The sequence below is a fragment of the Ailuropoda melanoleuca genome, chromosome 16 (assembly GCF_002007445.2).
Source record: "Ailuropoda melanoleuca isolate Jingjing chromosome 16, ASM200744v2, whole genome shotgun sequence".
Classification (NCBI taxonomy): domain Eukaryota; kingdom Metazoa; phylum Chordata; class Mammalia; order Carnivora; family Ursidae; genus Ailuropoda; species Ailuropoda melanoleuca.
The window spans coordinates 45,394,368-45,419,997 of record NC_048233.1 but is presented as its reverse complement, the minus strand read 5'-3'; the positions used below and the strand labels follow the sequence as shown (position 1 = coordinate 45,419,997).

General features: G+C 40.5%; 1 protein-coding gene across 4 annotated transcripts in view; it reads left to right on the top strand.

The window, feature by feature from the left end:
• Positions 1-25,630, top strand: part of LOC105240219 (collagen alpha-1(I) chain-like) — a 161,349-nt gene that overhangs the window by 5,374 nt on the left and 130,345 nt on the right. For all 4 annotated transcript variants that reach the window (XR_004621355.1, XM_034645710.1, XM_034645711.1 and 1 more), the window contains exon 2: positions 1,790-1,897. Coding sequence is in view for 3 of the 4 variants with exons in the window: in XM_034645710.1 (XP_034501601.1) it covers positions 1,790-1,897 (108 nt within the window). In the remaining variant the exon portion in view is untranslated. The remainder of the gene's footprint in view (positions 1-1,789; positions 1,898-25,630) is intronic.

Here is a 25,630-nt window from a genome sequence, read left to right as displayed (position 1 = left end):
ATTATTTTTCTTAAAAAGTGACTGTGATACAAATATTCCTAGAAAGCTGTTAGTGAAAATAAACAAGACAAAAGTTTAAGCCTAGAAATTACATGGGAAGATGAGCAAATCCAAATTTAAAGCAGAGTTTTTTTGTTTTTATGTTCCAGTGTTCCTTTTTTATTAAGAAAATGAAAAACCTAGGGATGCCTGGGTGGTCAGTCAGTTAAGTGTCTGACTCTTGATTTTGGCTTAGGTCATGATCTCAGGGTGATGAGATCAAGCCCTGTGTTGGGCTCTGTGCTGGGTGTGGAGTCTGCTGCCTGCTTAAGATTTTCTCTCCCTTCCCCTCTGCCCCTTCTTCCCTGCTCTCTCTCTCTCTTTCAAAAAAGAATAAAAAAAGGAAAAAAATTTAGCATGATACACATACATACGTACACACATACATACATGATTTTCAATTTTAGCATTTTTTTATTGCTGTAAATTGAAGAAAACAGGCTGGGGAAGTGGGGCAACAGTAATTTCTTGGGATATTAACATCAAGTTACCAACAAATACATAAGGCAATGTTAATTGACCTCCATTTTGAATAAGAATAGAAAATAGTAGTGTTGTCCACCTTTCCAGAAAAAAAGCTTTTAAAAAATGTCGTTATCCTCAATGGAACTATATTTATAGGAAACAGCCTAATAGTAAAAAATTTGTTCACTGATGGTTTATGAAGAGGGATTTTTGGCAAACGTAAAAATGGCCATATTTTAATTTCCCCCCTAGTTTTGATGTCTTGTAAACAGCCTGTGTTTAGGTTTCCTTACCATATGAGAAATACTTATTTAAACAACACTTTGAGTTCGATCCTTAGCTATTAACACTGTGCTTATTCTAAAACATTATGCACTTTAGAGATATGAGTACTTTTGTGCAAACAGATGATTGCCTAAATTCCCAATTACATCACCTAGTCTTTTTCGCTATTGTTTAAGCAGTAAAATCTATATTACTCCAAATACTACTTTTAAGGTTCAAAGCTTACTATTTGGGAACTTGGGATCTTAAATATTATTTGTATATTGTTCCTGTGTTGCAATAAAGTCGTGCTATATAATAATTTTATGATAATTTTGACCAGTGTGAGAATAGATATGATATCATAGTATATGGTAAAACTGTTGTGGGAAGATTGTTTGTTCTTTTAAAATACTGTTTTTATGTTTCCCACGATATACAATATTTTTCTCAGTTTCCATGTATAAATGCTAAGACCATTTAAAGGCGTGCGCAAACGTTCCTTGTCTGAGCTTACTGGAAAACTGACTTAAGTGTTTTCAATTTGTAGAATATATTACTTGCCAGATATTTTTGGTTCTTCATACAATTTAGAAGCAACTCTCTGACTATGCTAAATATTAACTTACAAAAATTTGCGAATGACTTCCGTTGTCATACCTCATTTGAAATCAAGCTGGTGAAAGAAATAAAGTTGTTGATCTTGCCTTTTTCTTTACAGTCATTCCAAGATTGAAATGCTTCGTATGTTTGGATTTCTACTTATACACAGAACCTTTGATCCCTTTGTTATATATAAAAAGTCAAAGGCTACAATCAGTGAAGAACATTTTAGAAGGGGTACTTGGTTATGTGTGTTTGTGCCATGAACCGTGAACAGTAGCACCAACACACTCTTTCTATGCATAGTTAGTTGACCAATGCCAAAATAAAATAAAATAAAAAAGTAATGCTACACTCTTCGAAGCCCCTCTTCCCTTTGTGAGATGATTAGGTCTTATCCTTCTCTTTTGTTTTGCAGGCAGGGGCCATCCACATAACTGCCACAGGAGGAATCTCCAATATGCAGGGACAAGATAAACACCTGTTCTTCATCAGGCGCTGGAACACCCTCTGGCTATATCCTCAGGTGAGTTGTGGTTGGGATTGCCCTGCATTCCGGTATCTGGAGATTGGAATCAGGACTTTGAAGTTTTTCTCCAGTCATTCCCAGAGACTTGCGGAACAGCCTGGCTTCAGAGACATGCTGGAGCCTCCTGGTGGTGGCGTCTGGGCATGGGAATGCTCATAATGACAGGGTGAACGGGAGCTGCCAAGTTCAAAGTACTTCGGCAAGGGTTGTTATCACCTACCCAGCATTTCATATAGTGAAACATGAAGGATAATGACATATTCTGACCTTCCAGGGTGTGATGGGAATGATGAGAAAAGGGCTTTGGTGCCAGTGGATGGGTTTAGCCTGGAGTGTTCCATAGTATCAAGAAAGCAGTATTGTGCATAATGACAGCCTTTGACTGGATCACAGTGGAACTCAGGTGAATCAGATCTCCTGGTGATTTTGGTGATTTGAATCTACTTTCAAGGTTTTGCTGGTCTGAGCTCTGTGGATTTCAAATGGTCTAAAAGTCAGTTTGGCCAATCCATTAATTTACTTAGAGACTTCACAAATTAAGCCAGTCAGTACCTGCTGAGCACCTGCCATATGCTAGATGTTGTGTTAAGTGCTGTGGCAAGTTCTGAGATGAATCACGGTTCCTGTCCTCTAGGAGCTCATAGTTTGGTGGGGGATACAAGACATGTAGACCAATCACTGGAATAGAGGGTGGGAAGTGGTAATGATTCAAGAGGAGTAGAAATAGACTATAAAGCGAGTTCAGAGGTGATTTGGGAGATGGTTCAGGCAGTTGGAATGGAGACAAGTGGACAACTTAGTTGTTCAGGAGTAAAACTAACACAACTTGGAAACTGATTATAAAAAGGGACCGGGGGCAGAGATGAATAAAAAATGCAATGGCAATTCTAAGCATGGGTGGCAGAGGAGATTGTGGAATGAATAAGGGGTACAGAAGCTGAAGCATATTTGGAGGGATATCAGAGGGGTTCCATTTTGGACAAGAGGAGTTCAGGGTGGAAATTCAGACTTGGAGTATGGGAGAGAAACGGCTCTGGAGATACAGAATACAAGCTCATTTACATTGGAGAGAAAGCAAAGCAGCAGAATTCTGTAAGGTTTCAGAGGATAGGTAGAGAGAGATCTGTTCTCTGTGCAGAAAGAGTGAGAGGCAGTATGGGAGTGAGTCTGTGCTCAGGAATTAGACAGACCTGAGTTTGAATGTCAGCTCTGCCACGTACTCTTTGTGGCTGCGGGCAAGTTACTGAACCTCTCTAAGCCGCAGTTTCCTCATCTACAAAATGGGATAGAAAACAGCATTTTTCTCAGAGTAGATGTGAGGATTCAGTAAGATAGTATATGTAAAATATTTAGGATGACGCCTGGTATATGCTCAATAAAAGCGAATTATTTCAAAAAATGTATTACCGCTAATAGAAGAAATGATTGTGGACATGGGGGCATTGACATTTTGGGGATTTGGAAGAGGAGAAATCAGAGAAGAATATAAGAAGAATCAAGAGGATCAATGGACTATAGTTTATAGTGCTAGGAGAGAATTTTACAAGGACTTGGTAACCCTTGTTATCAGTTGAAGTGAGAAGTTAGTGTGGAAGAGTGTACAGCAAATACCATTACATTTGGGGACTATGTTAGTTTGCTAGGGCTTCCATAACAAAGTACCACGAATTGGGTGGTTTAAACAACTGGCAGGCATTTGTCTCACATTTCTGGAGGCTAGGAGTCCAAGATCAAGGTGTCAGCAGAGTTGGTCCTTTCAGAGAGTATGAGGGACAAAATCTGTTCCATGCCTCTCCCCTAGCTTATGGTGGTTTGCAGGCCATCTTGGCATTCCTTAGCATGTTACGATCCCTGCCTTTGTCATCACATGGCACTCTCCCTGTGTGTGTGTCTGTCTCAGATTTCCTCTGAGTAATAAAGACACCAGTTATATTGGATTGGGGGCCCTCCCTACTCCAGTATGACTGCACCTTAACTAATTGTATCTGCAACGGCCCTATTTCCAAATTTTCAAATAATGTCACATACTGAGGTACTGGGGTTAGGACCGCAACATATGAATTTTGTTGGGATGCAATTAAACCAATTACAGGGAAGGTAGACTTTGGAAGAATAGGTTAGGCAGAGATCAGATTATACATACAGCAAGAAAATAAAGTGGAACTCTAGGATGAAAGTAAAACAGAGGAACATGGGACAAATTGAGGTATATTGACCATGAGGGCAGAGAAGATGTTTAAAATGAGGAGAAAGCAAGATGGATGGATGAATAATAGTCTGAGTCTATATCTAAGTCCAGAGGATGGTCTTTTCTGTACCCTTCTGCCAGGCCCGATGCTCTTTTCTTTTGTTTTTGCCTGAGTTATATGGAGAATTGGTTTATCTCTCCAGTTTTTTCATGAAAAAACAGTGGTTAAGAAATTCTCATCAAGAGAGAAAGCAAGCAAGCACATGCAGGCAGCCCTGATTGATAATGTACTATAGAAATATAATGAGGGAGGGAAGAAAGGGAGTCCTTCTTTGGATAGAACCAGAGTGTATCTATTTCTAAAATTTCAGGATTTCTTAAAAAATATTTTTTTTCAAAAGAAGAGATGTAGCTTAGAATGAAGAATATTTCCTTTGAGAAAAAGCTTTAAAGATAGTAATAATCTTAATTAAATAGTGTTTCATATTCAGAAGGGAACAAAATTATAAATGTACATACAACTTTCTCAACCATATGTTCTTTTTAGTGATATTAATATATCCTTAGAGATAATAGTAAAGCTTCTTCCTAATTGGTAGTATTTTATTAAACTGAAAGAAATCTCATGTTAGTTTGAATACCATTTTCAAGAATTAAATAACATTTACAGTCTCAGATAAAGAGGATTTTGCTTTCTTCCATGGAAATTATTGGTGCTGGTCAAAAACCAATTTTAAAATGAAGGAAAACAAGAGGTCTGCTTGCTAATTGAAGACAATTCAAATTCTCCAGGATTTTGCCAAGCATGAATATATTATTGCTGATTCTATTTGTGCCAAGATAACTATTTTAAGGAAAAATTAAGATAATTTAAACTTTGTAAAAATCTAATTTCTGCAGTTGACTAATCTTTTCAATCAAAGCAGTCAGAATGATTTACATTTATAGATTCAGCCTAAATTAACCTTAAGGGTGTAGTATGGAGCAAGGTCATGAGCCCTGGGGCTGGAAATAGAAAAATTAGAGTTCAAACCCTGGTTCTGTGATTAAAGAAAAAACAGGGAGAACAAAAAGTGTGTAAAATTGAAATGACAGAGATTAAAATAATTGTAAGGAATAACTACATGTACCTCTATGGCAGTATGTTTGAAAATCGGAAAAAAAAAAGTTGATTTCCCCCCAAAACATAAATCCCCCAAGGGAGTAAGCTGAAGTGGAAAATATGAATGTACTAATTACTATACAACATGTTGGAAAGGTGATTAAAAGGCTATGATTGAAGAATACAACAGGCCTAAACAGAGTCACGATTGTTTTTCTCATTTTTAAAGGACAGTCCAAATGTTTATAAACTAGGTCAGAGACAGTGATCACATGTGAATATAGGTACAACATTTCTAAACGAAACATTAACAAATAGATTCTGATAATGTATTTAGGAATAGTAAAACGAGTATGGTTTATTTCAAGAATACAACTACTGGAAACCTATCAACATGATACATTCATCAACAAATTAAGGGAAAAATATATCAACATATCAGTTTGAAAGACATCTGATTAAATTAGGGATCATCCCTAAGAAAAACTTCCCCCAAAATAAAGATTATCTACCAAAATGAACAGCAAATATTATCCTAAATGATAAAATAGCAAAACCATTGGTTTTAATTCAAAGCAAGAACTAGACAAAAATACCTACCCTTGCCATTATTATTTAACATTGTCTTGGAGATTTGTGCAAATATAATGAATAAGTAAAATAATTGATAAAAAAATTCTGAGAATGAGGAGGAAAATAAGCTCTCTTTTGACCATATAACTATATGCGTGGAAAATCCAGGAAGCAATAGCAAAAACTTCTTAGAATTAATAAGGTAATATGGCTAGGTGTCTAGATGCAAGATAAATATATTAATATCAGCAATTTTTATCTACAAAAATAAATAACTGTAAATGGAAATGTTAGCAACTGCTTAACACCAAAGTTATAAAATAGGATGAAATTTAATGAGAAAAGAACAGGACTTATGATATGAAACAAATAAATCATTAGGAGTTATATGTCTTATAGAAGGTCATAAAACAAGATATAAAGAAATAAAAACACCGTATTTTTGGATGGGAAAACAAGTTAAAATGGTCAGTTCTTCTATAATTAATATGTAAAGTTAAAGCAATTCTTATTAGGATCCCAGTGGCTTTGGGGTAGGGAGAATATGGAAGAATCAATGCCCAAAGATGGCTCAGAAAAATACAATAAGACGACTAGTGAGAGAGGGTTTATAAGATGTCAGAGCATACTATAAATTAAATATTACATTGACACAAGAATAGGTAACTAGATCAGTAAAATAGAATAAAGATTGTGGAGCTAGATCCTGGACTACATAAGCATCTTCTATATTAGAAAGTTGGTAGCTTAGGGGCGCCTGGGTGGCACAGCGGTTAGGCGCCTGCCTTCGGCTCAGGGCGTGATCCCGGCATTATGGGATCGAAGCCCACATCAGCAGGCTCCTCCACTGTGAGCCTGCTTCTTCCTCTCCCACTCCCCCTGCTTGTGTCCCCTCTCTCTCTGACTGTCTCTATCTCTGTCGAATAAATAAAATCTTTTTTTTTTTTTTTAAAAAAAGAAAGTTTGTAGCTTAGTTCAGTGGGAAAAGGGTATATTCTATAATGAATGGTCCTGGCAAAACTGGCTATCCATTTGGAAGAAAAACTTGGACCCTTGTCTTACGTTTATTCAAAAAAATTAAATATGAAGACTAAATATAAAAAATTATACAATAATGTCTTACAAGATAGTCTGGGAGTCTACATTCCCAGATTTCCTAAGAATTGGGAATGATGGGGTAATACCTCTTTAACCAGAAGTTTAATCATATTATTTATTTATATAAAAATTGACACTTACGTATGGCAAAGTTCATCAGCAGAGTCAATAGACAAATGACTGATTTGGAAAAAAAATGATTGTCATGCAGACGATAGGTATATAATTTGTAATGAAGATATACCAAGAACTCTTAAAAATAGAAACAAAAGACAAACTACCCAGTAAAAAATGGCTTAAGTAATATAAACAGACATTTTGTGAAAGAGCAAAGCTTTTTGCCAGCAAACATGAAAACGTGCCCATATTCATTAGAAGTTAGAGAGATGCAGGGGCGCCTGGGTGGCAGAGCGGTTAAGCGTCTGCCTTCGGCTCAGGGCGTGATCCCGGCGTTGTGGGATCGAGCCCCACGTCAGGCTCCTCTGCTATGAGCCTGCTTCTTCCTCTCCCACTCCCCCTGCTTGTGTTCCCTCTCTCGCTGGCTGTCTCTATCTCTGTCTTATAAATAAATAAAAAATCTTTAAAAAAAAAAAAAAAGAAGAGAGATGCAAATTAAAGTTAAGGAGATTAATCCTTACCTCTACGCAACTGGTGGAAAGCAGCAGTAATGCCGACTGCCAGTGGGTTATAGAGAAAGAGGTACTCACAAAGTTGGCCAAAGGAAAGGTGAATTATTTTAGTCCTTCTGCAAAGTAATCTGGCAACTCCTTTTAAAAATAAAAATATCCCAATGGGATAGGCCAGTGATGGGTATTAAAGAGGGCACGTATTGCATGGTGCGCTGGGTGTTATACGCAACTAATGAATCATGGAACGTTGCATCAAAAACTTGGGGTGTACTGTATGGTGACTAACATCATAAAAAATTATTATTAAAAAACAAAACAAAAACAAAAAATAAAAATATATCTTTCCTTCAACCTGTCAATTCCTCTCATTGACTTTATTTTTCCCCTAAAGATTTATTTATTTAAGAGAGAGAGAAAGCGTGAGCAGGGGGAGGGCAAAAGGGAGAGGGAGACAAGCTGCTGGGGAGCTTGAATTGGGGCTGGATCCCAGGACCCTGAGATCATGACCTGAGTGGAAATCAAGAGTCAGAAGCTCAATTACCTGAGTCACCCAGGATCCCCTCATTGTTTTTTTTTTTTAATACAAATGAACCCATTCTGTTTTGAAAGGATTTCTTTATTGTTAAATGTGAAAAACAAAATGTCAGGAAATGTATACAATATGATTCGGTTTTTATAAGACAAAGAATGAAAAGCCTTTGCCAGGGTGCCTGGGTGGCTCCGTCCTTAAGTGTCTGCCTTTGGCTCAGGGCCTGATCCCAGAGTCCTGGGATCGAGCCCCACATCAGGCTCCTCCTCTGGGAGCCTGCCTTCCTCTCCCACTCCCCCTGCCTGTGTTCCCTCTCTTGCTGGCTGTCTCTCTCTCTGTCAAATAAATAAATAAATAAAATCCTAAAAAAAAAAAATAAAAGCCTTTGCCAATGTGAATATGAGTATGTGAGATTATAATATGGAGAAATATACAGAAATATACAGATGCCTACTAGATTATCAACATGGGCTTTCTATGGTATTGGAGGGAGGGCAGATAGTAAAGCCAATATAATTTTTCGACCTTTTCCTATACAACGTATTTACTTATATTTTCCAATTAAAATTTTTATTTTACTGAAAATCTTTTATTAAGATGAATTTTTTCCATAAATGTTTTTTAACAAAGACTCAATAATTTTCTTTTTGGCCATTATTTTTAACAAGTTTGATTCGCTTGGTAGTTACTAATTATTATTATTACTTGAAGGTATTAATCAGTCTTTATGTAGCCATCTTATTCTGTGCAAGTCTTTGTGATTGGGATTTAGGGAGAAAATAATCTGAAAATCCACATTTTAAGGTGAAAGCTGATATTTAAGCGTTGGTGGTTAATTTGAATTTTATGAACCACAGTGTGGGCCAGCATTATGTAGGTTCAGTGAAACGTGTCTGCAGGCTGCATACTACTTTTTGACTTCTGGTGCAGCTCAGCTCTTGGCTGTCCTAATGCTCCTAATGCTGAAAATGTGACCCACTAGGAAAATGTCATCCTCTATCTGAAAAGTCCCTCCTGCCATGGAAATTTGGCTGTTACCCCAGGACCAGATAAGTCAGGTATGCCCATGTTTCAGATCTGAACGATGGCAATAGAAGTGTGCTGGGGAGGGATGGTCTAGATGCACGCCATACGGTCCCTCATGTGTTTCAGTGCATCCCCAGGAAACAGCAGCCTGGGACGCTGGCTACCCAGCAGCAGATGGCAGCATTAGAACAAAGATTGGCCACGTTAGGGCCTGTGCTACTCCCAATTTCTTCCTTATTCATATATGGAAGGAACAGATTACTCCAGGCCAGTTTTAGAGGGAAGAAAGTTATTTGCTATACCCTTCGATAAAAAAAAAAAAAGTCCCCTACTATGTGCCAGCCACTGTGCTGTGCATTTTATTTTTAAATTTATTTTTATATAATTTATTTTTTAAGTGTAGTTGCCACACGAGCTTACATTAGCTTTAGGTGTACAACACTGATTTGTCGAGTTGACACATTATGCTATATTGACCACAGGTGGTGTGCCGTGCATTTTAACAGACGTGTTGTTTAATCCTCACAACCTGTGATGCAGGCAACTATTTCCCTCATTTTAAAGATGAGGAAGTTGAGTTTTCGAAGGCTAAAGGAATCTGCCTGAGGCTGTCCTGTTTCTAGGAGGCAGAGTTGGGTCTGGAGTTGCTAGATCTTTGACTGTTTTCCTGGAATCATACCCGTCATACCAGCCTGCAGTCGAGTTTCTGTCTCAGTTCTCTTGACATTCTGTCTGATTAACGTTGTTGAAAAACACGGGCTGTACTCGGGGACAGAGGAAGCCAGCATGGCAGAGGACATTTGCCCCAGATGCTGGCCAGGTGGTTGTGCCCCAGAGCTGGTGATTGAGGGAAGATGGATGCTACTGCGGAGGAACACCGCACTTTCAGGCTGCAGAACGGACGTGGAAATTTGATGTGGTTTTCCTTTTTTTGTATAATAATTCCTGTGACAAGAACAGATTACCTTTTTCCTGATTTCTTACTATTCAAAGTATTGGCGTAGAAAATAAGTTATATAAGAAGTTTAATGCTTTTTGTGATAGATGTGAGGGGCTGGCCATTTGGTAATTAAACTGCGGAATGTTTGCATGACAGACTTATCCTTTGCTATTTCATGCTGTGTCAGACTCTATTTGATTAAAAATGACTAATCTCATGATTTTATATAAATGGTTCAAATCTGTTAGACAATTTGCTAAATAAATGAGATCAGCCAGCAAAGTTCACAATTTCGTCCAGTAAGGGAGTGTGGGGTAGAGAGCAGATTGAGGACTGTTCTCCTCTGCCTGTGTGATCTTGTGTAAGTAGTTCATTCTTCGTCTGTAAAGGAGGGGATGGACTGGATGACACCAGCAGTTTCTTCCTGCTCTGCTAGCCTGTGATTTTCTGGAGTCCCCATGGATCTGTATGTGAACAGAACCAACCCCCTTCTGTGCGGAGGAGCTCCGGAGGGGCCCACCGAGATTAGATAAGCCCTTTTATCTTCACAGAAATGATCCCAAGTCACTGTCAAGTTAGGAACCACCTAAAAAGGACATAATTATATGGAATCTAAAGAGCATGGGTTTGGAGTCAGGCAATCCTGATCCAAATCTTGGCTCCAGTGATGACTAGCTGTATAATCTTGGGTAAGTCCCTGTGACTCCCTGAATCTAGATTTTCTTAGTGGATACCTTAAGATTTGCTGTGGGTTTTAAGAGTCAGAGTTTATCATGTGTTTGACACATAATAGTTGCCCAATAAATGGTAACTCTTTTCACTAGTGATTGTTATGGGTTGAATTATGTCCCCTGAAAATTCATATGTTGAAATCCTGGCTCTCAGTACCTCAGAATGTGATCTTGTTTGGAGATATGGTTTTTTCAGGGGTAATGAAGTTAAAATGAGGTCATTAAGAGACTGTCTTTTTTTCCATTGGGTATTCTTTCCTGTTTTGTCAAAGATTAGTTGACCATATAATTGAAGCTCCACTTCTGGGTTTTCTATTCTGCTCCGTTGATCTAGGTGTCTATTTTTGTGCTAGTACCATACTGTCTTGATGATTACAACTTTGTAATACAGCTTGAAGTCCAGGAATTGTGATGCCTCCAGCTTTGGTTTTTCTTTTTCAATAGTACTTTGGCTATTTGGGGGTCTTTTCTGGTTCCATACAAATTTTAGAGTTGTTTGATCCAGCTCTGTGAAAAGTGCTGGTGTTATTTTGTTAGGGATTGCATTGAATGTGTAGATTGCTGTGGGTAGTACAGACATTTTAACAATATTTTTGTTCTTCCAATCCATGAACATGGAATGTTTTTCCACTTATTTGTGTCTTCCTCAATTTTTTTCATAAGTGTTCTGTGGTTTACAGAGTTCAAATCTTTTTACTGCTTCGGTTAGGTTTATTTCCAGGTATCTTATGGTTTTGAGTGCAGTTGTAAATGGGATCAATTCCTTGATTTCTCTTTGTTCTGCTTCATTTTTAGTGTATAGAAATACAACAGATTTCTGTGCGTTGACTTTGTATCCTGCGACTTCGCTGAATTCCTGGATCAGTTCTAGCAATTTTTTGGTGCAGTCTTTCAGGTTTTCTACATAGAGTATCATGTCATCTGCAAATCCTGAAAGTTTGACTTCTTCCTTGCCAATTTGGATGCCTTTATTTCTTTTTTTGCCTGATTGCTGGGGCCAGGACTTCAAGTACTACGTTGAACAACAGTAGTGAGAGTGGACATCCCTGTTGTGTTCCTGACCTTAGGGGAAAGGCTGTCAGTTTTTCCCCATTGAAGATGATAATAGCTGTGGGTCTTTCATATATGGCCTTTATGATGTTGAGATATGTTTCTTCTTGCCCTGCTTTCTTGAGGGTTTTTATCGAAGGATTCTGTATTTTGTCAAATGCTTTTTTTGCATCTATTGAGAGGATCATATGGTTCTTATCCTTTCTTTTATTAATGTGGTGTATCACGTTGATTAATTTGCAGATGTTGAACCACCCCTACAGCCCAGGAAGAAATCCCATTTGGTCATTGTGAATAATCCTTTTAATGTACTATTGGATCTGATTATCTAGTATATTGTTGAGAATTTTTGCATCCATGTTCATCAGGGATATTGGTCTGTAATTGTCCTTTTTAATGGGGTGTTTCTCTGATTTTGGGATCAAGGTAAAGCTGGCCTCATTGAAGTACTGATTTGAAGGAGCACATGCACCCCAATGTTTATAGCAGCAATATCCACGATAGCCAAACTATGGAAAGAGCCCACTGACTGATGAATGGATAAAGAGGATGCGGTACATATATATATAATGGAATATTAGCCATAAAAATGAATGAAAGCTTGCCATTTGCAACAACATGGATGGAACTAGAAGGAATTATGCTAAGCAAGATAAGTCTGTCAGAGAAAGACAAATACCATATGATTTCACTCATATGTGGAATTTAAGAAATAAAACAGAGGAAGATGGGGGAAGAGAAGGAAAAATAAGGTAAAATAAAAACGGACAGGAAGGCAAACCGTAAGAGAATCTTTTTTTTTTTAATATTTTAATGTTTTTTTATTATATTATGTTAGTCACCATACAGTACATCCCCGGTTTCTGATGTAAAGTTCGATGATTCATTAGTTGCGTATAACACCCAGTGCACCATGCAATACGTGCCCTCCTTACTACCCATCACCAGTCTATCCCATTCCCCCACCCCCCTCCCCTCTGAAGCCCTCAGTTTGTTTCTCATCTTAACTATAGGGAACAAACTGAGGGTTGCTGGAGGACCGATGGGTGGGGGGAGGGGTAATTGGGTGATGAGTGTTAAGTAGGGCACTTGATATAATGAGCACTGGGTATTATATGCAACTGATGAAATACTAACTTCTACCCCTGAAACTAATGTGTTAATTAACTTGAATTTAAATAAAATCTAAAAAAAAATTGTTGTCAACTCTAAGACTGTACTGGCAGTTTTCAGATAACTGTTGTTTGCTATTTTTTTTGTTTTTTCTTGTTTAATTTGTAATTGTAAAAATAAACATATAACGTAAAAAAATGAGGTCATTAAGGTGGCCGAATCAAATATGGTGTCCTTACAAAAAGGGGGATTTGAACACAGAGACATACATAGAGGGGAGATGATGTGGATAGATAAAGGGAGAAGATAGCCATCTATGCCGATGAGAGAGGGCTGGAACAAATCCTTCCCTCACAGCTTTCAGAAGGAACCAACCCTGCTGACACCTTGATCTTGGACTTCAAGCCTCCAGAACTGAGAGACAATACGTTTCTGTTGCTTAACCCACCCAGTCTGTGTTGCTTTATTCTCGCAGTCCTAGCAAACTCATAGCTATTTTTGCTCAGATCGCTCTTCTGCTGCCATCTTGCTCCACTCTGAACGCACCTGGGTAGCACCTGTACAAGAACAAGTCTCATTGCTGCTGCTTTATGTTCACCACCTCAAACGCTCCCAAGTGGTCAGCCAGCCTTTGGGATGGTATTAAAATAGTCCACATTTATTGGTACCATTTTATATACCAGGGAATTGAGGCACAGATTTGTTTTGCGACTTATCTCAAGGTCACATACCTATAAACTAGTAGAGCCAAGATTTGGATGCACCCAGACGCTCTGATCCCAGAATCCTTGCCCTTAATTCTCACAGTGACATCTTAACCGCCATGCAGTGGAGCTTGGAGATGACTGGAGTTGAAAGAAGATAAATGAATGGCCATTTCTTATTAGCAGGGCAGAACTGACAGCTCTGTGTCCTCAGTACTGGCCTCCATGTATCTCTCTCATCACATCACTGGAACATGCTAGACAATGGTGCCCACTGCCTGCAGATCACTCAGCTTGCTAAGGAGTTCCATTGTCCAGAGTTCAGAGCTGTTGCTCTCTTTTTAGGTCCTGGACCCTTCATATTTCAGGATTTCCCAAAGCTGCCGTTGATGAATTTTTTACCCTTCTGTCCAAGGATCTTTTGCAGAAAAGCACTACGGAGAGGCAGAATGTCATAGTGGTTAAGGGAGCAGGCTCCGGTGTCAGATGCCTGGGTTTGGATACTGGACCTGTATGTGATTTAGTTAGCCTCAGATATTCATCTGTAAAATGAGGATGACAGTAGTACTTATTTCATAGGGTGGTTTGGTGAGGATTATTAATTAACACATGCTCACTTCTTAGATCAACACTTGGTGAGTACTTAATAAATTTTGGATGTTATAGCATGTTAGTGGGATGGGCTATAGTACTCTAATGGTAACTACCTAGGAGAGCATCTCTTCCAGGAAAAAGACTGAACTATATCCAGTCTATAGTAATAAATCCATAAAATTTCAATAACCTGTCGTCTATATTACTATAGGAATACAGAGCTTGATGTATATGCAAGTTATTTCAGAATTGTGCAATTTAGTAGAAAGTGGTCATAGCACATAATAAATATTTGTTGAATGAATAAATGAAATGTGAGTTGAGGACCTGGTGCTGTGGGAAGCAGGGGAGTGCAGACTGACAGAGGGATGCCTGGGCAACTATGATAAAAGAGTAGTAAATTGTCCAGTTCTAGAGAATGAGGTGAATTCTGATGCAAGACAATAGGTGGAGAAGTAAGAGGGCAGTGGGCATCTCAAGACCTCACCACGGCGATCAGTGGTGCAGATGTTGGGGCTAAGGCTGGGCCGAGCAAGAGGCAGCAGACCTGGGAGCAGGGGCAGAGAGGAGCTGCATTCTAGGCAGGGGAAAGCCAGGGAGGACAGAGCCTGTCAGACAAGCAGAAGGACTGTTCTGTGGGAATTAGAGATGTTCTGTGTCTCTTGATGACTCACTGTATCTCTGGAGAAAGGCCTGGAGGCAGCGGAAGTACTGCAGACCCTGATGGCCACATAAACTAAGCCTGCCTCCTGAACACTGAGGAGAGGTCTTTACTCCTGGCAGCCGGCAGGTGCCAGACACCCGGGCTGAGAAAGAGTGCCAAGAACTGGATTCTTGCAAGGCACCTGACGATGCTGAAGCCCAGCAAGAATGAGCACTCCTGTTCTGAACCTGAAACTTGCAGTATTACCTGCAACTTTTATTTTTTTTAATTTTTTTTTAAAGATTTTATTTATTTATTCGACAGAGATAGAGACAGCCAGTGAGAGAGGGAACACAAAGCAGGGGGAGTGGGAGAGGGAGAAGCAGGCTCACAGCGGAGGAGCCTGATGTGGGGCTCGATCCCATAACGTCGGGATCACGCCCTGAGCCGAAGGCAGACGCTTAACCGCTGTGCCACCCAGGCGCCCCACCTGCAACTTTTAAAGTGGAGTCCATTGAGGGCTTTCCAGAAGTAACAGATTTCTGTTTCATTTATCATTAAGAAGTGCAAATTGGTATAATTTTTTTTGGAGAGTGATTTTACAATATTATCAAAATTTAAAGGATGTTAGTTGCAGTGTTGTTTGTAACAGTGAAGAAGTAGAAATGATCTAAATGTCATCAACAGAGGGCTGGTTAAATAATAATACTTCTGTACTATGGAATAATGTATTTCAATCAAAGATGATAAAGTAAACATGTACAGACATGGAAAAGTTACCACATTATATCATATGGAAAAAGCATGCTTCAGAAGAATGAATCAGTAATATCCTGTGTGTGTAAAAAAAAGAATTATGTGCATATAATATGCATGTTTGGGACGCGTGGGTGGTTCAGTCATTAAGCGTCTGCCTTCGGTTCAGGTCATGATCCCAGGGTCCTGGGATCGAGCCCCGCATTGGGCTTCCTGCTCAGTGGGAAGCCTGCTTCTCCCTCTCCCACTCCCCCTGCTTGTGTTCCCTCTCTCTCTGTGTCTCTCTCTGTCAAATAAATAAAATCTTTAAAAAAAATAATACGTATGTTTGAGTAATACACAGAACATATCTGAAAGGACAAACCAAATGAACAGTGGCTAATTCCAGAAAAAGGGTTTGATGGGAGATGGGAGGGAGAGGAAAGGGAAGAGGGTATTTCACTTTATACTTAATAGATTTCTGTACTATTTGCTTATATTGTTCTCTTTTACAAGTATTTATTACATGCAATTTTTAAAACAATGTAAAAAAGAATCTCAAAATAAAGCTAAAGTTTGTTACCTTGGTATTTGGAGTTTTATATTTTATCTGTCTTCAGATTTGGAACAGATTGCTTGTTTCCATTTTGACCTCAAACATCTCTTTTTTCTTTTTTTCTTATTGTGTTCATAAGATTTTGTTGTAGTGTTCAACGATTCATTAGTTGCATATAACACCCAGTTTTTTAAAAATGATATTATGTGGCTTTTTAAAGACCATAGGGGCCTGTGGAGAGGCTAGCAGTGGGGTTGCGGTCATCAGGAGGCCAGCGGGGTAGTCATAGGGCACTGCCAAGGGGGTTTGTGGGCAGGAGAGAAACTTCCTAGGTGTGTCACTCTCTGAAGGCCATTCATTGAGTACCTTGCAGGCCACCAAATGGGCACTTGCTGGGCACTAGGCACTATGTTGGACATTTCACTGGGCACAGATGGGCACAGCTCAGAGCACTTCAAGGGGGATTTTGCTGAGCATGGCATAGAACTCGACAGATACTACGTTTGGGGTGGCTGAGGTGATCTCGAGCTGTACTACAGAGCTGTGATCACAAAGACAGCATGGTACGGGCACAAAAATAGACACATAGACCAATGGAACAGAATAGAGAACCCAGAAATGGACCCTCGGCTCTTTGGGTAACTAATCTTTGACAAAGCAGGAAAAAACACCCAGCCTCTTCAGTAAATGGTGCTGGGAAAGTTGGACAGCTATATGCAAAAGAATGAAACTTGACCACTCTCTCACACCATACACAAAGATAAACTCCAAATGGATGAAAGACCTCGATGTGAGACAGGAATCCATCAAAATCCTAGAGGAGAACATTGGCTGTAACCCCTTTGACATCGGCCACAGCAGCTTTTTTCATGACACATCTCCAAAGGCAAGAGAAATAATTTCTTGCCTTTGCCCCCTCTTTCATGCCCTTCTTTTATGAGCCTCATTACGCAGTGGCAGCTTTTTTTCTCTGAATTCCTACAATCTCCCTTCCCCTTACCTAAAAAATTTGCCTTGCCCTGAGCACACACTTCTGTGTCCCTTTGTCAAGTAGGTTCTGTTCTTTTCAGTGTGTGTATCTTATCCCCCACCCCCACCCCAACTGGACTACATGTTTGCTTGAGGTCAGAGGCTATTTTCTTCTTCTAGGGCACATATGTTCCAAATTTTCTAGGCCAGTCCCACTTGTAAATACTCTTGCTATGTAGTCCTCATAAACCACTGCGATATCACACAGCATCCAATAGTTTGGCTTCTAGCCATGACTCCCAGATGGTTCTGGCATGCAGAAGTGGCACAAACTCCTTCTTCAGCATGGGTTTGGACAATATGATCCCTTTCAACATTTGGTTCTGTTGCCCAGAAGTGCCACATCTGTCCCCTACCACCCGCACAGAAATAAAACTGGCAGCAGGCGAGCCTCCATCCTAATTATCTCGCCAAAATTGAAAGGTGCAAGTTGGCATTCCCAGGAAGGTGCTTCTTCAAAGGCACTTGCTGCAGAAGCTAAACTCCAAATTAAAATTGATTCACATCCTCATAGATGCATCAGCTATTAGAGAGTAGGTTCTGGAATGGAGTGTGTTATCAGAGGATGAGGTCAGATATGGGCAGGGAAAATGTCTTTCAGAGTTTCAGCATATTAGACTCAGCTGAATTTATATGTTTGGTTTTTACTACAAATAAAATATAATAATACTCACAGTACCCATTTAATGTTTTTGACCCTGTCTTTTTTTTTTTTATAGGAAGTTAGTACTTAGAGAAGAAATAAAAACAGAAACCAAGAGTCAGAAACATTTATGAAGGTGACAAATTTCTAGAGCAGTTCTTAACCATTTTTTGGGTCACAGGGCCTCTTAAGGATGTGATAAAAGCTGTAGGCTCTCTCTAACAGAAAGGTGCCTGTGTGCACAGGCAAAAAATTCTGCATGTAATTTTGGGGAGACTTGCAGACTCCCTTGTAACCCATCTAAGGTCACCAGGTTAAGACGTCTACAAAAATGAGAGCTATTTTTCTTAAACACTAAGGCCACAAAGGTGAATAAGACATGGTTCCTGCCCTCAAGGGATTTGGACTGTGGTGAGGGGGATCAAACATATTTCAGCTACTGATACCTCAGCTAGTCAGTTGCAGAAACCTACTGATCCTTTCTGTGCCCTCTCTCCTTTTGCTTTGTACTCCCCTTGTCTTGGTTTTGTCTCTCAGTCCTGGGGCAGGAGCAATAGCTTACAAGCAGTAGCATGTTGCTAGTTTCTTCACCCTTCATCCTTCCACATCCTTCATGTGGAAGAGCAGTGATCCTCCTAAATCTTACTCATCTGAGGAAAAATTAGCTTACTTCTCTCTCGAGAATCCTGCTGTGGTGTTTTTCCAACCCTTCCAGAAGAAAGACCCGATTCCTTACAGCAGCACTCAAGGCATTGTGATTGGATGCCATTTTGCATTTCAGCTTCATGTTCTCTCCAGCCTGGTCTGAATCCTGCTTTTTATTAGTACCAGACCCCTCATTTTTCCCTAAGTAAACCATTTTCAAGCTTTCCTCTCTGGCTCATTATCACCCCCATCCTGAAATACTATTTCCCTTATTATCTATCTATTAAATCCTTCTTATCCTCAAAGAACCAGATCAAATACCTCCTCTGCAAAGCTGGCCTCAATTCACCAACTCAGAATGAATGAGGGCTTTTTTTGAACCTACATTTAGCATTTATTTTATCCTACCTTACAGGAATGTAATGGCCCACGCCAGGTTCCTTCAAAAGACCACAATATTTTGAGGCAGAGGTAGCATCAGATTTCTCTCTGGGGTGTGGAATCCCTACCAGAGGGGTGGTCCTTGGCATCACTGAAGATAGATTTTGTTAAAAGAGGAGGTGTAGCATGATTGAGGGAAAGAGGCATAACAAAATCCCATGGATGAGAGTTCAAAATGAAGGTTTCTCAGCTCTTGAAGACAAGCCTCAGGAGGGAAGAGAATGGTGATTCTGGGTCCAAGAAGTGGGGGACCCCAGAACAGATCTCATTCCCAAACTGGGCTTCAAACAGAAAGATGTCCTGTGTAAGAACTGTTCTGGGCCAAGTTGAAGCAGAAGGCTCATCTCAGCCTCTTCAGGAGAGGGCACTTGGGCAGCATGGACAGCACTTTACCATTCTGGAGGTCCTCCTCTGCCAAGCCTCCATGACCAGAGGCTAGAACTTTTCTTCATCATGGCGTTCACATCCATATAGTGTCTGGAAATTGGAAGATTAGCCTGAGGGTCCTGAGGGTTTGGCTTGGCCCTTTAGGTTAGCTTCCAGCGGAGAGGACCCACACCTGAAAATGCCCAGCTGCTACTGGAGCTGAGGACTTGAAAGCACTTTTGTGGTTTGAAAGTAACACCCCAGCAGGAACTTTTGCTCAGCCACCAGTGGTCCTCCCTAAAGCTAGAACAGTGAGCCAGAGCCAAGGTGATCTAGACTTCTAAGCTCTAAGTACTGCTAGGCACATTACCAGAAGGATATTGTTATGGAATTTATGCTATTGTTGTCAGACCTCAAACAGGATGGAAGCTACATCTCTATCTGCCACATCTGTATCTCCAGCATTCGGGACCTTGTCCACAGTGGAGCATAATAAATACTTGCGGAACCGAAACCCAAGTGCTTCTTAGCTGGCTCTGAATATTGATTCTGCTATGCAAATATTTCTTCCCATTCTCCACAATACCAAACGCCACTGTTTTGGTCCCTTTCCAAGGTCTCTGTCTCTAAGCTCTTAATTAGAAAAGGGAAGCAGTAATTATTAAAGTTATTAAAATATGGAATATTGCAAAGGAGCAGATTAGAAGTCTTCATGCTAATCCAAACAAATCGTGCTAATATTACTTTGATTCTAGCAGACTCAAACCCACAGAGGAAGATAAAAGCTAGGGCTTGTTTCCTAAGTGGTGAGTTTAGCCTATGCGCTAAGCCAGGATTCATCAGGCCTTCACTGGGAGCTGCAAAGTAGAAGCAGGAGGAGATGAAAGGAGGAAAGATGTGAACACGGTAGAAAAGATGAGGTGGGTAGGGAGGACAGCTGTGTCAAGAGAGTCAGCCTGGTAGCTGTGATTCATCAAGCTCCAGCCACAAGCTCTTCCCTCTGCTGGGAGCTAGAGGGTACAAGGAGTGCCTTTTCCACCCTATGACTTCAGTGACTGCATTTATGAATACTGCTCAAATCCTCTGCCTCGTTCAGACACATCTGCTGGTCTGATTCCTATTGGACAGGGCCACTTATCAGAGAGAAAAACATACACTTCAGCCAGTATGGTCCCCAGGGCTCCAACAGAGTTACACGTTGGAGCGTCTCTGGGAACCTACCTTGGCCTGGAAGGTCCCCACATACATCTCAAATTCAGCACATGCCAGACTGAGCTGAAAACTTACTCCCTTCCTGTTCTTCCTACTGGGACTCCCTCTCAGTCAGTGGAGCTACCACTTACTCAGTCCTCCAGGCTGAACTTGAAAGCCCCCTTAGCTGCCACTCCTCAGCCTTTCACCAATGTCTTTTGGTGGTTGAGACCCGATGATGCACCCTCAGAAATGGCTCTTCTACTCTTCTTCCCCTCTACCTTCAGCACCACTGCTGTAGTTTGGATCTTTATCATCTTTTCCCGTGCTGCTTCTCCAATCTCTTCTCCTGCCACTTTCTCAACCCACCACATTTCAGGCAGCCCACAGTGGAGACACCGTTCCTGTCCCCATGCCTTTGTCCATGATCATTCCTCTCTCTCTCCCTTGACCACCTCTCAAACCCCTCCCCGTCCTCCAAGGCCCAGCCTATTACCCTCTCTGGCTGTCCAGTGTTGGTCCTCCCCAAGCTTTGGGCATTGTGCCATCAGAGTACTGTCGCTGTGGACAGGTCTGTCTCCCTTGAGGGTCAGGGACTGTACATTCCACAATCATCTATGCTGGGGGCCTTGCAGAGTGCTTGTTTGCAGATGTTAGCACTTAGTAGCTTGCACATGGTAGCACTCAGTACACGTTTCCTGACAGAACATTGGTTCTAGGGGGTAATTAATCCTGTAGATGCATGCTGCTGTGGAAGACAAAACCACCAGTTTGAAAGCAAAAAGCTTAGGAGAGGGGATTTGAGGAGTTATATTGTGATGTCTAAGGAGGCAAGAAGCGTGGGTCTGAAGGGAAGGAGTGGATAATGAAGTTGCGTTTGAGTCTGTCTGCTGGTTAGGACTTCACTGTATTTCATAAAAAGATCTTGGTAGTGCTAAAAAATTCATTATAGTTAGGACTTGAAAGACTTGAAATAAACATTTCAATTGGGAATAACTGCCACTTAATTGAACACCTTATCTGTCCAGACTCTATATTTTTAGCTGTTTTATATTTAAGCCCAACACTTCTACTTGTTAGGTATATTTACCCCCATTAGTTGAAAAAAACTGAGGCTCAGAGAGGTTAAGGAATTCACCCATGGTCACACAGGTATAAAGGGAATAGAATAAGGACTTTTTAAGACTTAGAATACAGATCTGATTCTAACACCTGGTTCTTTATACAAACCTATATTTACCCTGGAAAGTGGAAATATACTCACACTCCAGGGTCTACGTATGAATTCATCACATGTTCAACTTTTTCTCTCATCAGAATAGGCCAGTGATGGGTATTAAGGAGAGCACGTATTGCATGGTGCACTGGGTGTTACACGCCAAGTAATGAATCATGGAACTTTACATCAAAAACTAGGGATGTACTGTATGGTGACTAACATAATATAATAAAAAATTATTATAAAAAAAGAAATAACATAGGATTAACAATAGCTGATAAAAAAAAAACCTGAGGTTTGTGTCAGTTTGTCCTCCTTCACTTCCCTTGCTTCTGGTTGGTACCAAAATAGGAAAGAAAGGAAAAAACAATAAAATAGAAAAGAAAATAGGACAAACGGAGTGGGCTGACTGAGGAAAGGAAGAGAAGCAAAATGCCCAAGGAATCCGCAGAGGGCTAACTATATCTCCTTCACCATGCTTTTCAAAGATAGTATTCTACTTAGTCCTCATAACAATACTGGGGATATATTCTAGTACTCCCATTTGCTACGTGAGGGAGCAGGCTCTCAAGAAGCTTAAAAGCTTTGACTAAGTTGGAACAACTAATAAAGGGCAGAGCCAGAATTGAAACCCAGGTGCTCATTCTTTCATTCCAAGTTTTGTTCCACCTGCCAGGTGCATCCATACCTTGGCTCACAGTGCAGTACATGCCAACTAGCTATGTTTGCATATATGAATGGTAATCAATTTTTATTGCACTTACTCTGTGACAGCTACTCTACAAAATGCTCTGCATAAATTGTCTCTTTTAATTCTTGTTACAACCCTGTGATGCCTGAACTGTTAATAGTCCCACTTTACAGAACAAGAAACTGAGGCACAGAGAGATTTAAGTCTCTTTCTTAAGTGGCAGAGCCAGGATTGAAGCCTGGTTCTGATGACTGCCGAGGCTTTGCTCTTGAAAGTGGGTAACACACTCTTCTGTGTCTTCTTTTTTTTTTTTTTAAAGATTTTATTTATTTATTTGACAGAGATAGAGACAGCCAGTGAGAGCGGGAACACAAGCAGGGGGAGTGGGAGAGGAAGAAGCAGGCTCCTAGCAGAGGAGCCTGATGTGGGGCTCGATCCCAGAACGCCGGGATCAGGCCCTGAGCCGAAGGCAGACGCTCAACCGCTGTGCCACCCAGGCGCCCCTCTTCTGTGTCTTCTAATCACGGAGCATCTTCCAGTGATCTCTCTCAGAGAAGGCAGTGCAATCTTCCTTTAGGGCTGGCCTCGGTTGGGTACAATCTTATATAGCAGGCCTCAAAAGTCTTTTCTCCCCATCTGGAAAGAAGTGACAACAGCCCACTTGGAAGATGGAAGAGTAAGATAAGTAATAGCACAGAGGATCATAGGGGAAGGGAGGGAAAACTGAATGGGAGGTAATCAGAGAGGGAGACAAACCCTGAGAGACTCTTAACTATAAAAAATAAACTGAGGGTTGCTGAAGACGAGGTGGGTGATGGGCATTAAGGAGGGCATGTGATGTGATGTAATGAGCACTGGATTTTATATGCAACTGATGAATTATTGAAGTATATATCTGAAACTAATGATGTACTATATGTTGGCTAATTGAATTTAAATAAAAAAAGAAAAAAAAAGAAAGATAGTTGGTGCCTGGCTTTTCTTTAGTCAGAACTAATTAATATCACCTTTTGCAAGCCCTGGGGCTAAGTGGTGGATATTTCCTTGTATTTCATTTGAATTGTTCACTGAGCAGAATTCTGCGATGAGACTGTATGCAAGCAATGACCCACGCAAAACTACAGCTTCTGTTTTCATCCTGTTTGTGGGTTCTAGCTCAGGACAATCCTTTTAGGGTTTTTTTTTTTCAATTAAAAAAAATTTTAAATTTACATTCAATTAGCCAAGGTATAGCACATCATTAGTTTTTGATATAATAGGGTTTGTTAAAAAAGATTTTATTTATTTATTTGAGAGAGAGAGAGGGAGAACACAAAGGGAGAGGGAGAGGGAGAGGGAGAAGCAGACTCCCCACTGAGTAGAGAGCCCAAAGTGGGGCTGGATCCCAGGAACCTGGGATCATTACCTGAGCCGAAGGTAGACGTTTAAGAGACTGAGCCACCCAGGTGCCCCCTTTTAGGGTTTTTATTTCTCTGTTTTCAGAAAAATTCCTGGAAGGGAATTTGGGGAGATGTAGTCAATGTGGTGATGACTAATGCCAGGTCATGGGACCTCTAGGTTATTGCCCCTCCACCCCACCCCAACTTCATTTTTTAGCTCTTCCTGGCCCACAGTTTCTTGAACTTTCAATCTCCTTGTCTGTCTAGGTCTTATAGGATAGTTCTCTCATCTTCCAAATTGGACTGGGGTCGGGGGGGGGGATGACAACAACAAATAGTAATAATAATAGCAACACGATAGCTGCTCTAACCCTGATGTGTGTTGGGTTTCTTACCCTTGAGATAAGATTGGCTCTAGCCCCATTCCATCTCAGTAGATATCCAGTGGACTCACCAAGATTTTCGGGAATTCCCTGGGTGGGGTGTGGGCTCTCAGTCTCATGGACCCCTGTGCTCTAAGCTCCTGTGTTTGCAGAATTGGTTTAGTTTCACCTGACCCTGGCTGCTTCTGAGATACTAGTCATTTTATCTAATTACCCTGGTAGCAGCACTGATATCTGTCTTTTTATGTAAACGTGGCAGCTAAAGAAGTTAAATCAGTCAAAATTGATCTACCAAATAGTTTCTTTTTTTTTTTTAAAGATTTTATTTATTTATTTGACAGAGAGAGAGACAGCCAGCGAGAGAGGGAACACAAGCAGGGGGAGTGGGAGAGGAAGAAGCAGGCTCCCAACAGAGGAGCCTGACGTGGGGCTTGATCCCATAACGCCGGGATCACGCCCTGAGCCGAAGGCAGATGCTTAACCGCTGTGCCACCCAGGCGCCCCTACCAAATAGTTTCTAACCTCATGTTGTCTTGTGTCTACCTGAATCTTGAGCCTGCTGCTCCTGCATTCAAAATAATACATCATATCATTTATTGAGGTCTTATGATGAGTTAGGCACTGGGCTGATCACTTACCTTGCTCCACCAAGATAAGAGTTATTTTTTTTCCTCTTTTCATTTCATTCCTTTTTTTTAATTTATGTTAGTCACCATACAGTATATCCCTAGTTTTTGCTTTAAAGTTCCATGATTTATTACTTGTGTATAACACCCAGTGTACCATGCAATACGTGCCCTCCTTACCACCCATCACCAGCCTAACTCATTCCCCCAACCCCCTCCCTCTGAAGCCCTCAGTTTGTTTCCCACAGTCCACAGTCTCTCATGGCTCATTCCTCCTTCTGTTTACCATCCCCTTTCTTCTTCCCTTTCTTCTCCTACCTATCTTCCTACTTCTTATGTTCCATAATTGAGTGAAACCATATGATAATTGTCTTCCTCTGCTTGACTTATTTCACTTAGCATTATCTCCTCCAGTGCCGTCCATGTTGCAGCAAATGTTGCTAGGCTCCTTCCATGATTTGGCTATTGTGGACAATGCTGCTATGAACATTGGGGTGCATATGGCCCTTCTCTTCACTACGTCTGTATCTTTGGGGTAAATACCCAGTAGTGCAATTACTGGATCATAGGGTAGCTCAATTTTTAACTTGCCCTTCTCTTCACTACGTCTGTATCTTTGGGGTAAATACCCAGTAGTGCAATTACTGGATCATAGGGTAGCTCAATTTTTAACTTTTTAAGGGACTTCCACACTGTTTTACAGAGTGGCTGTACCAACTTGAATTCCCACCAACAGTGTAAGAGGATTCCCTTTCTTCACTTCCTCTCCAGCATTTGTTGTTTCCTGCCTTGTCAATTTTTGCCATTCTAACTGGTGTAAGGTGGTATCTCAGTGTGGTTTTTTTTTTAATTTAATTTTATTATATTATGTTAATCACCATACAGTACATCCCCAGATTCCGATGT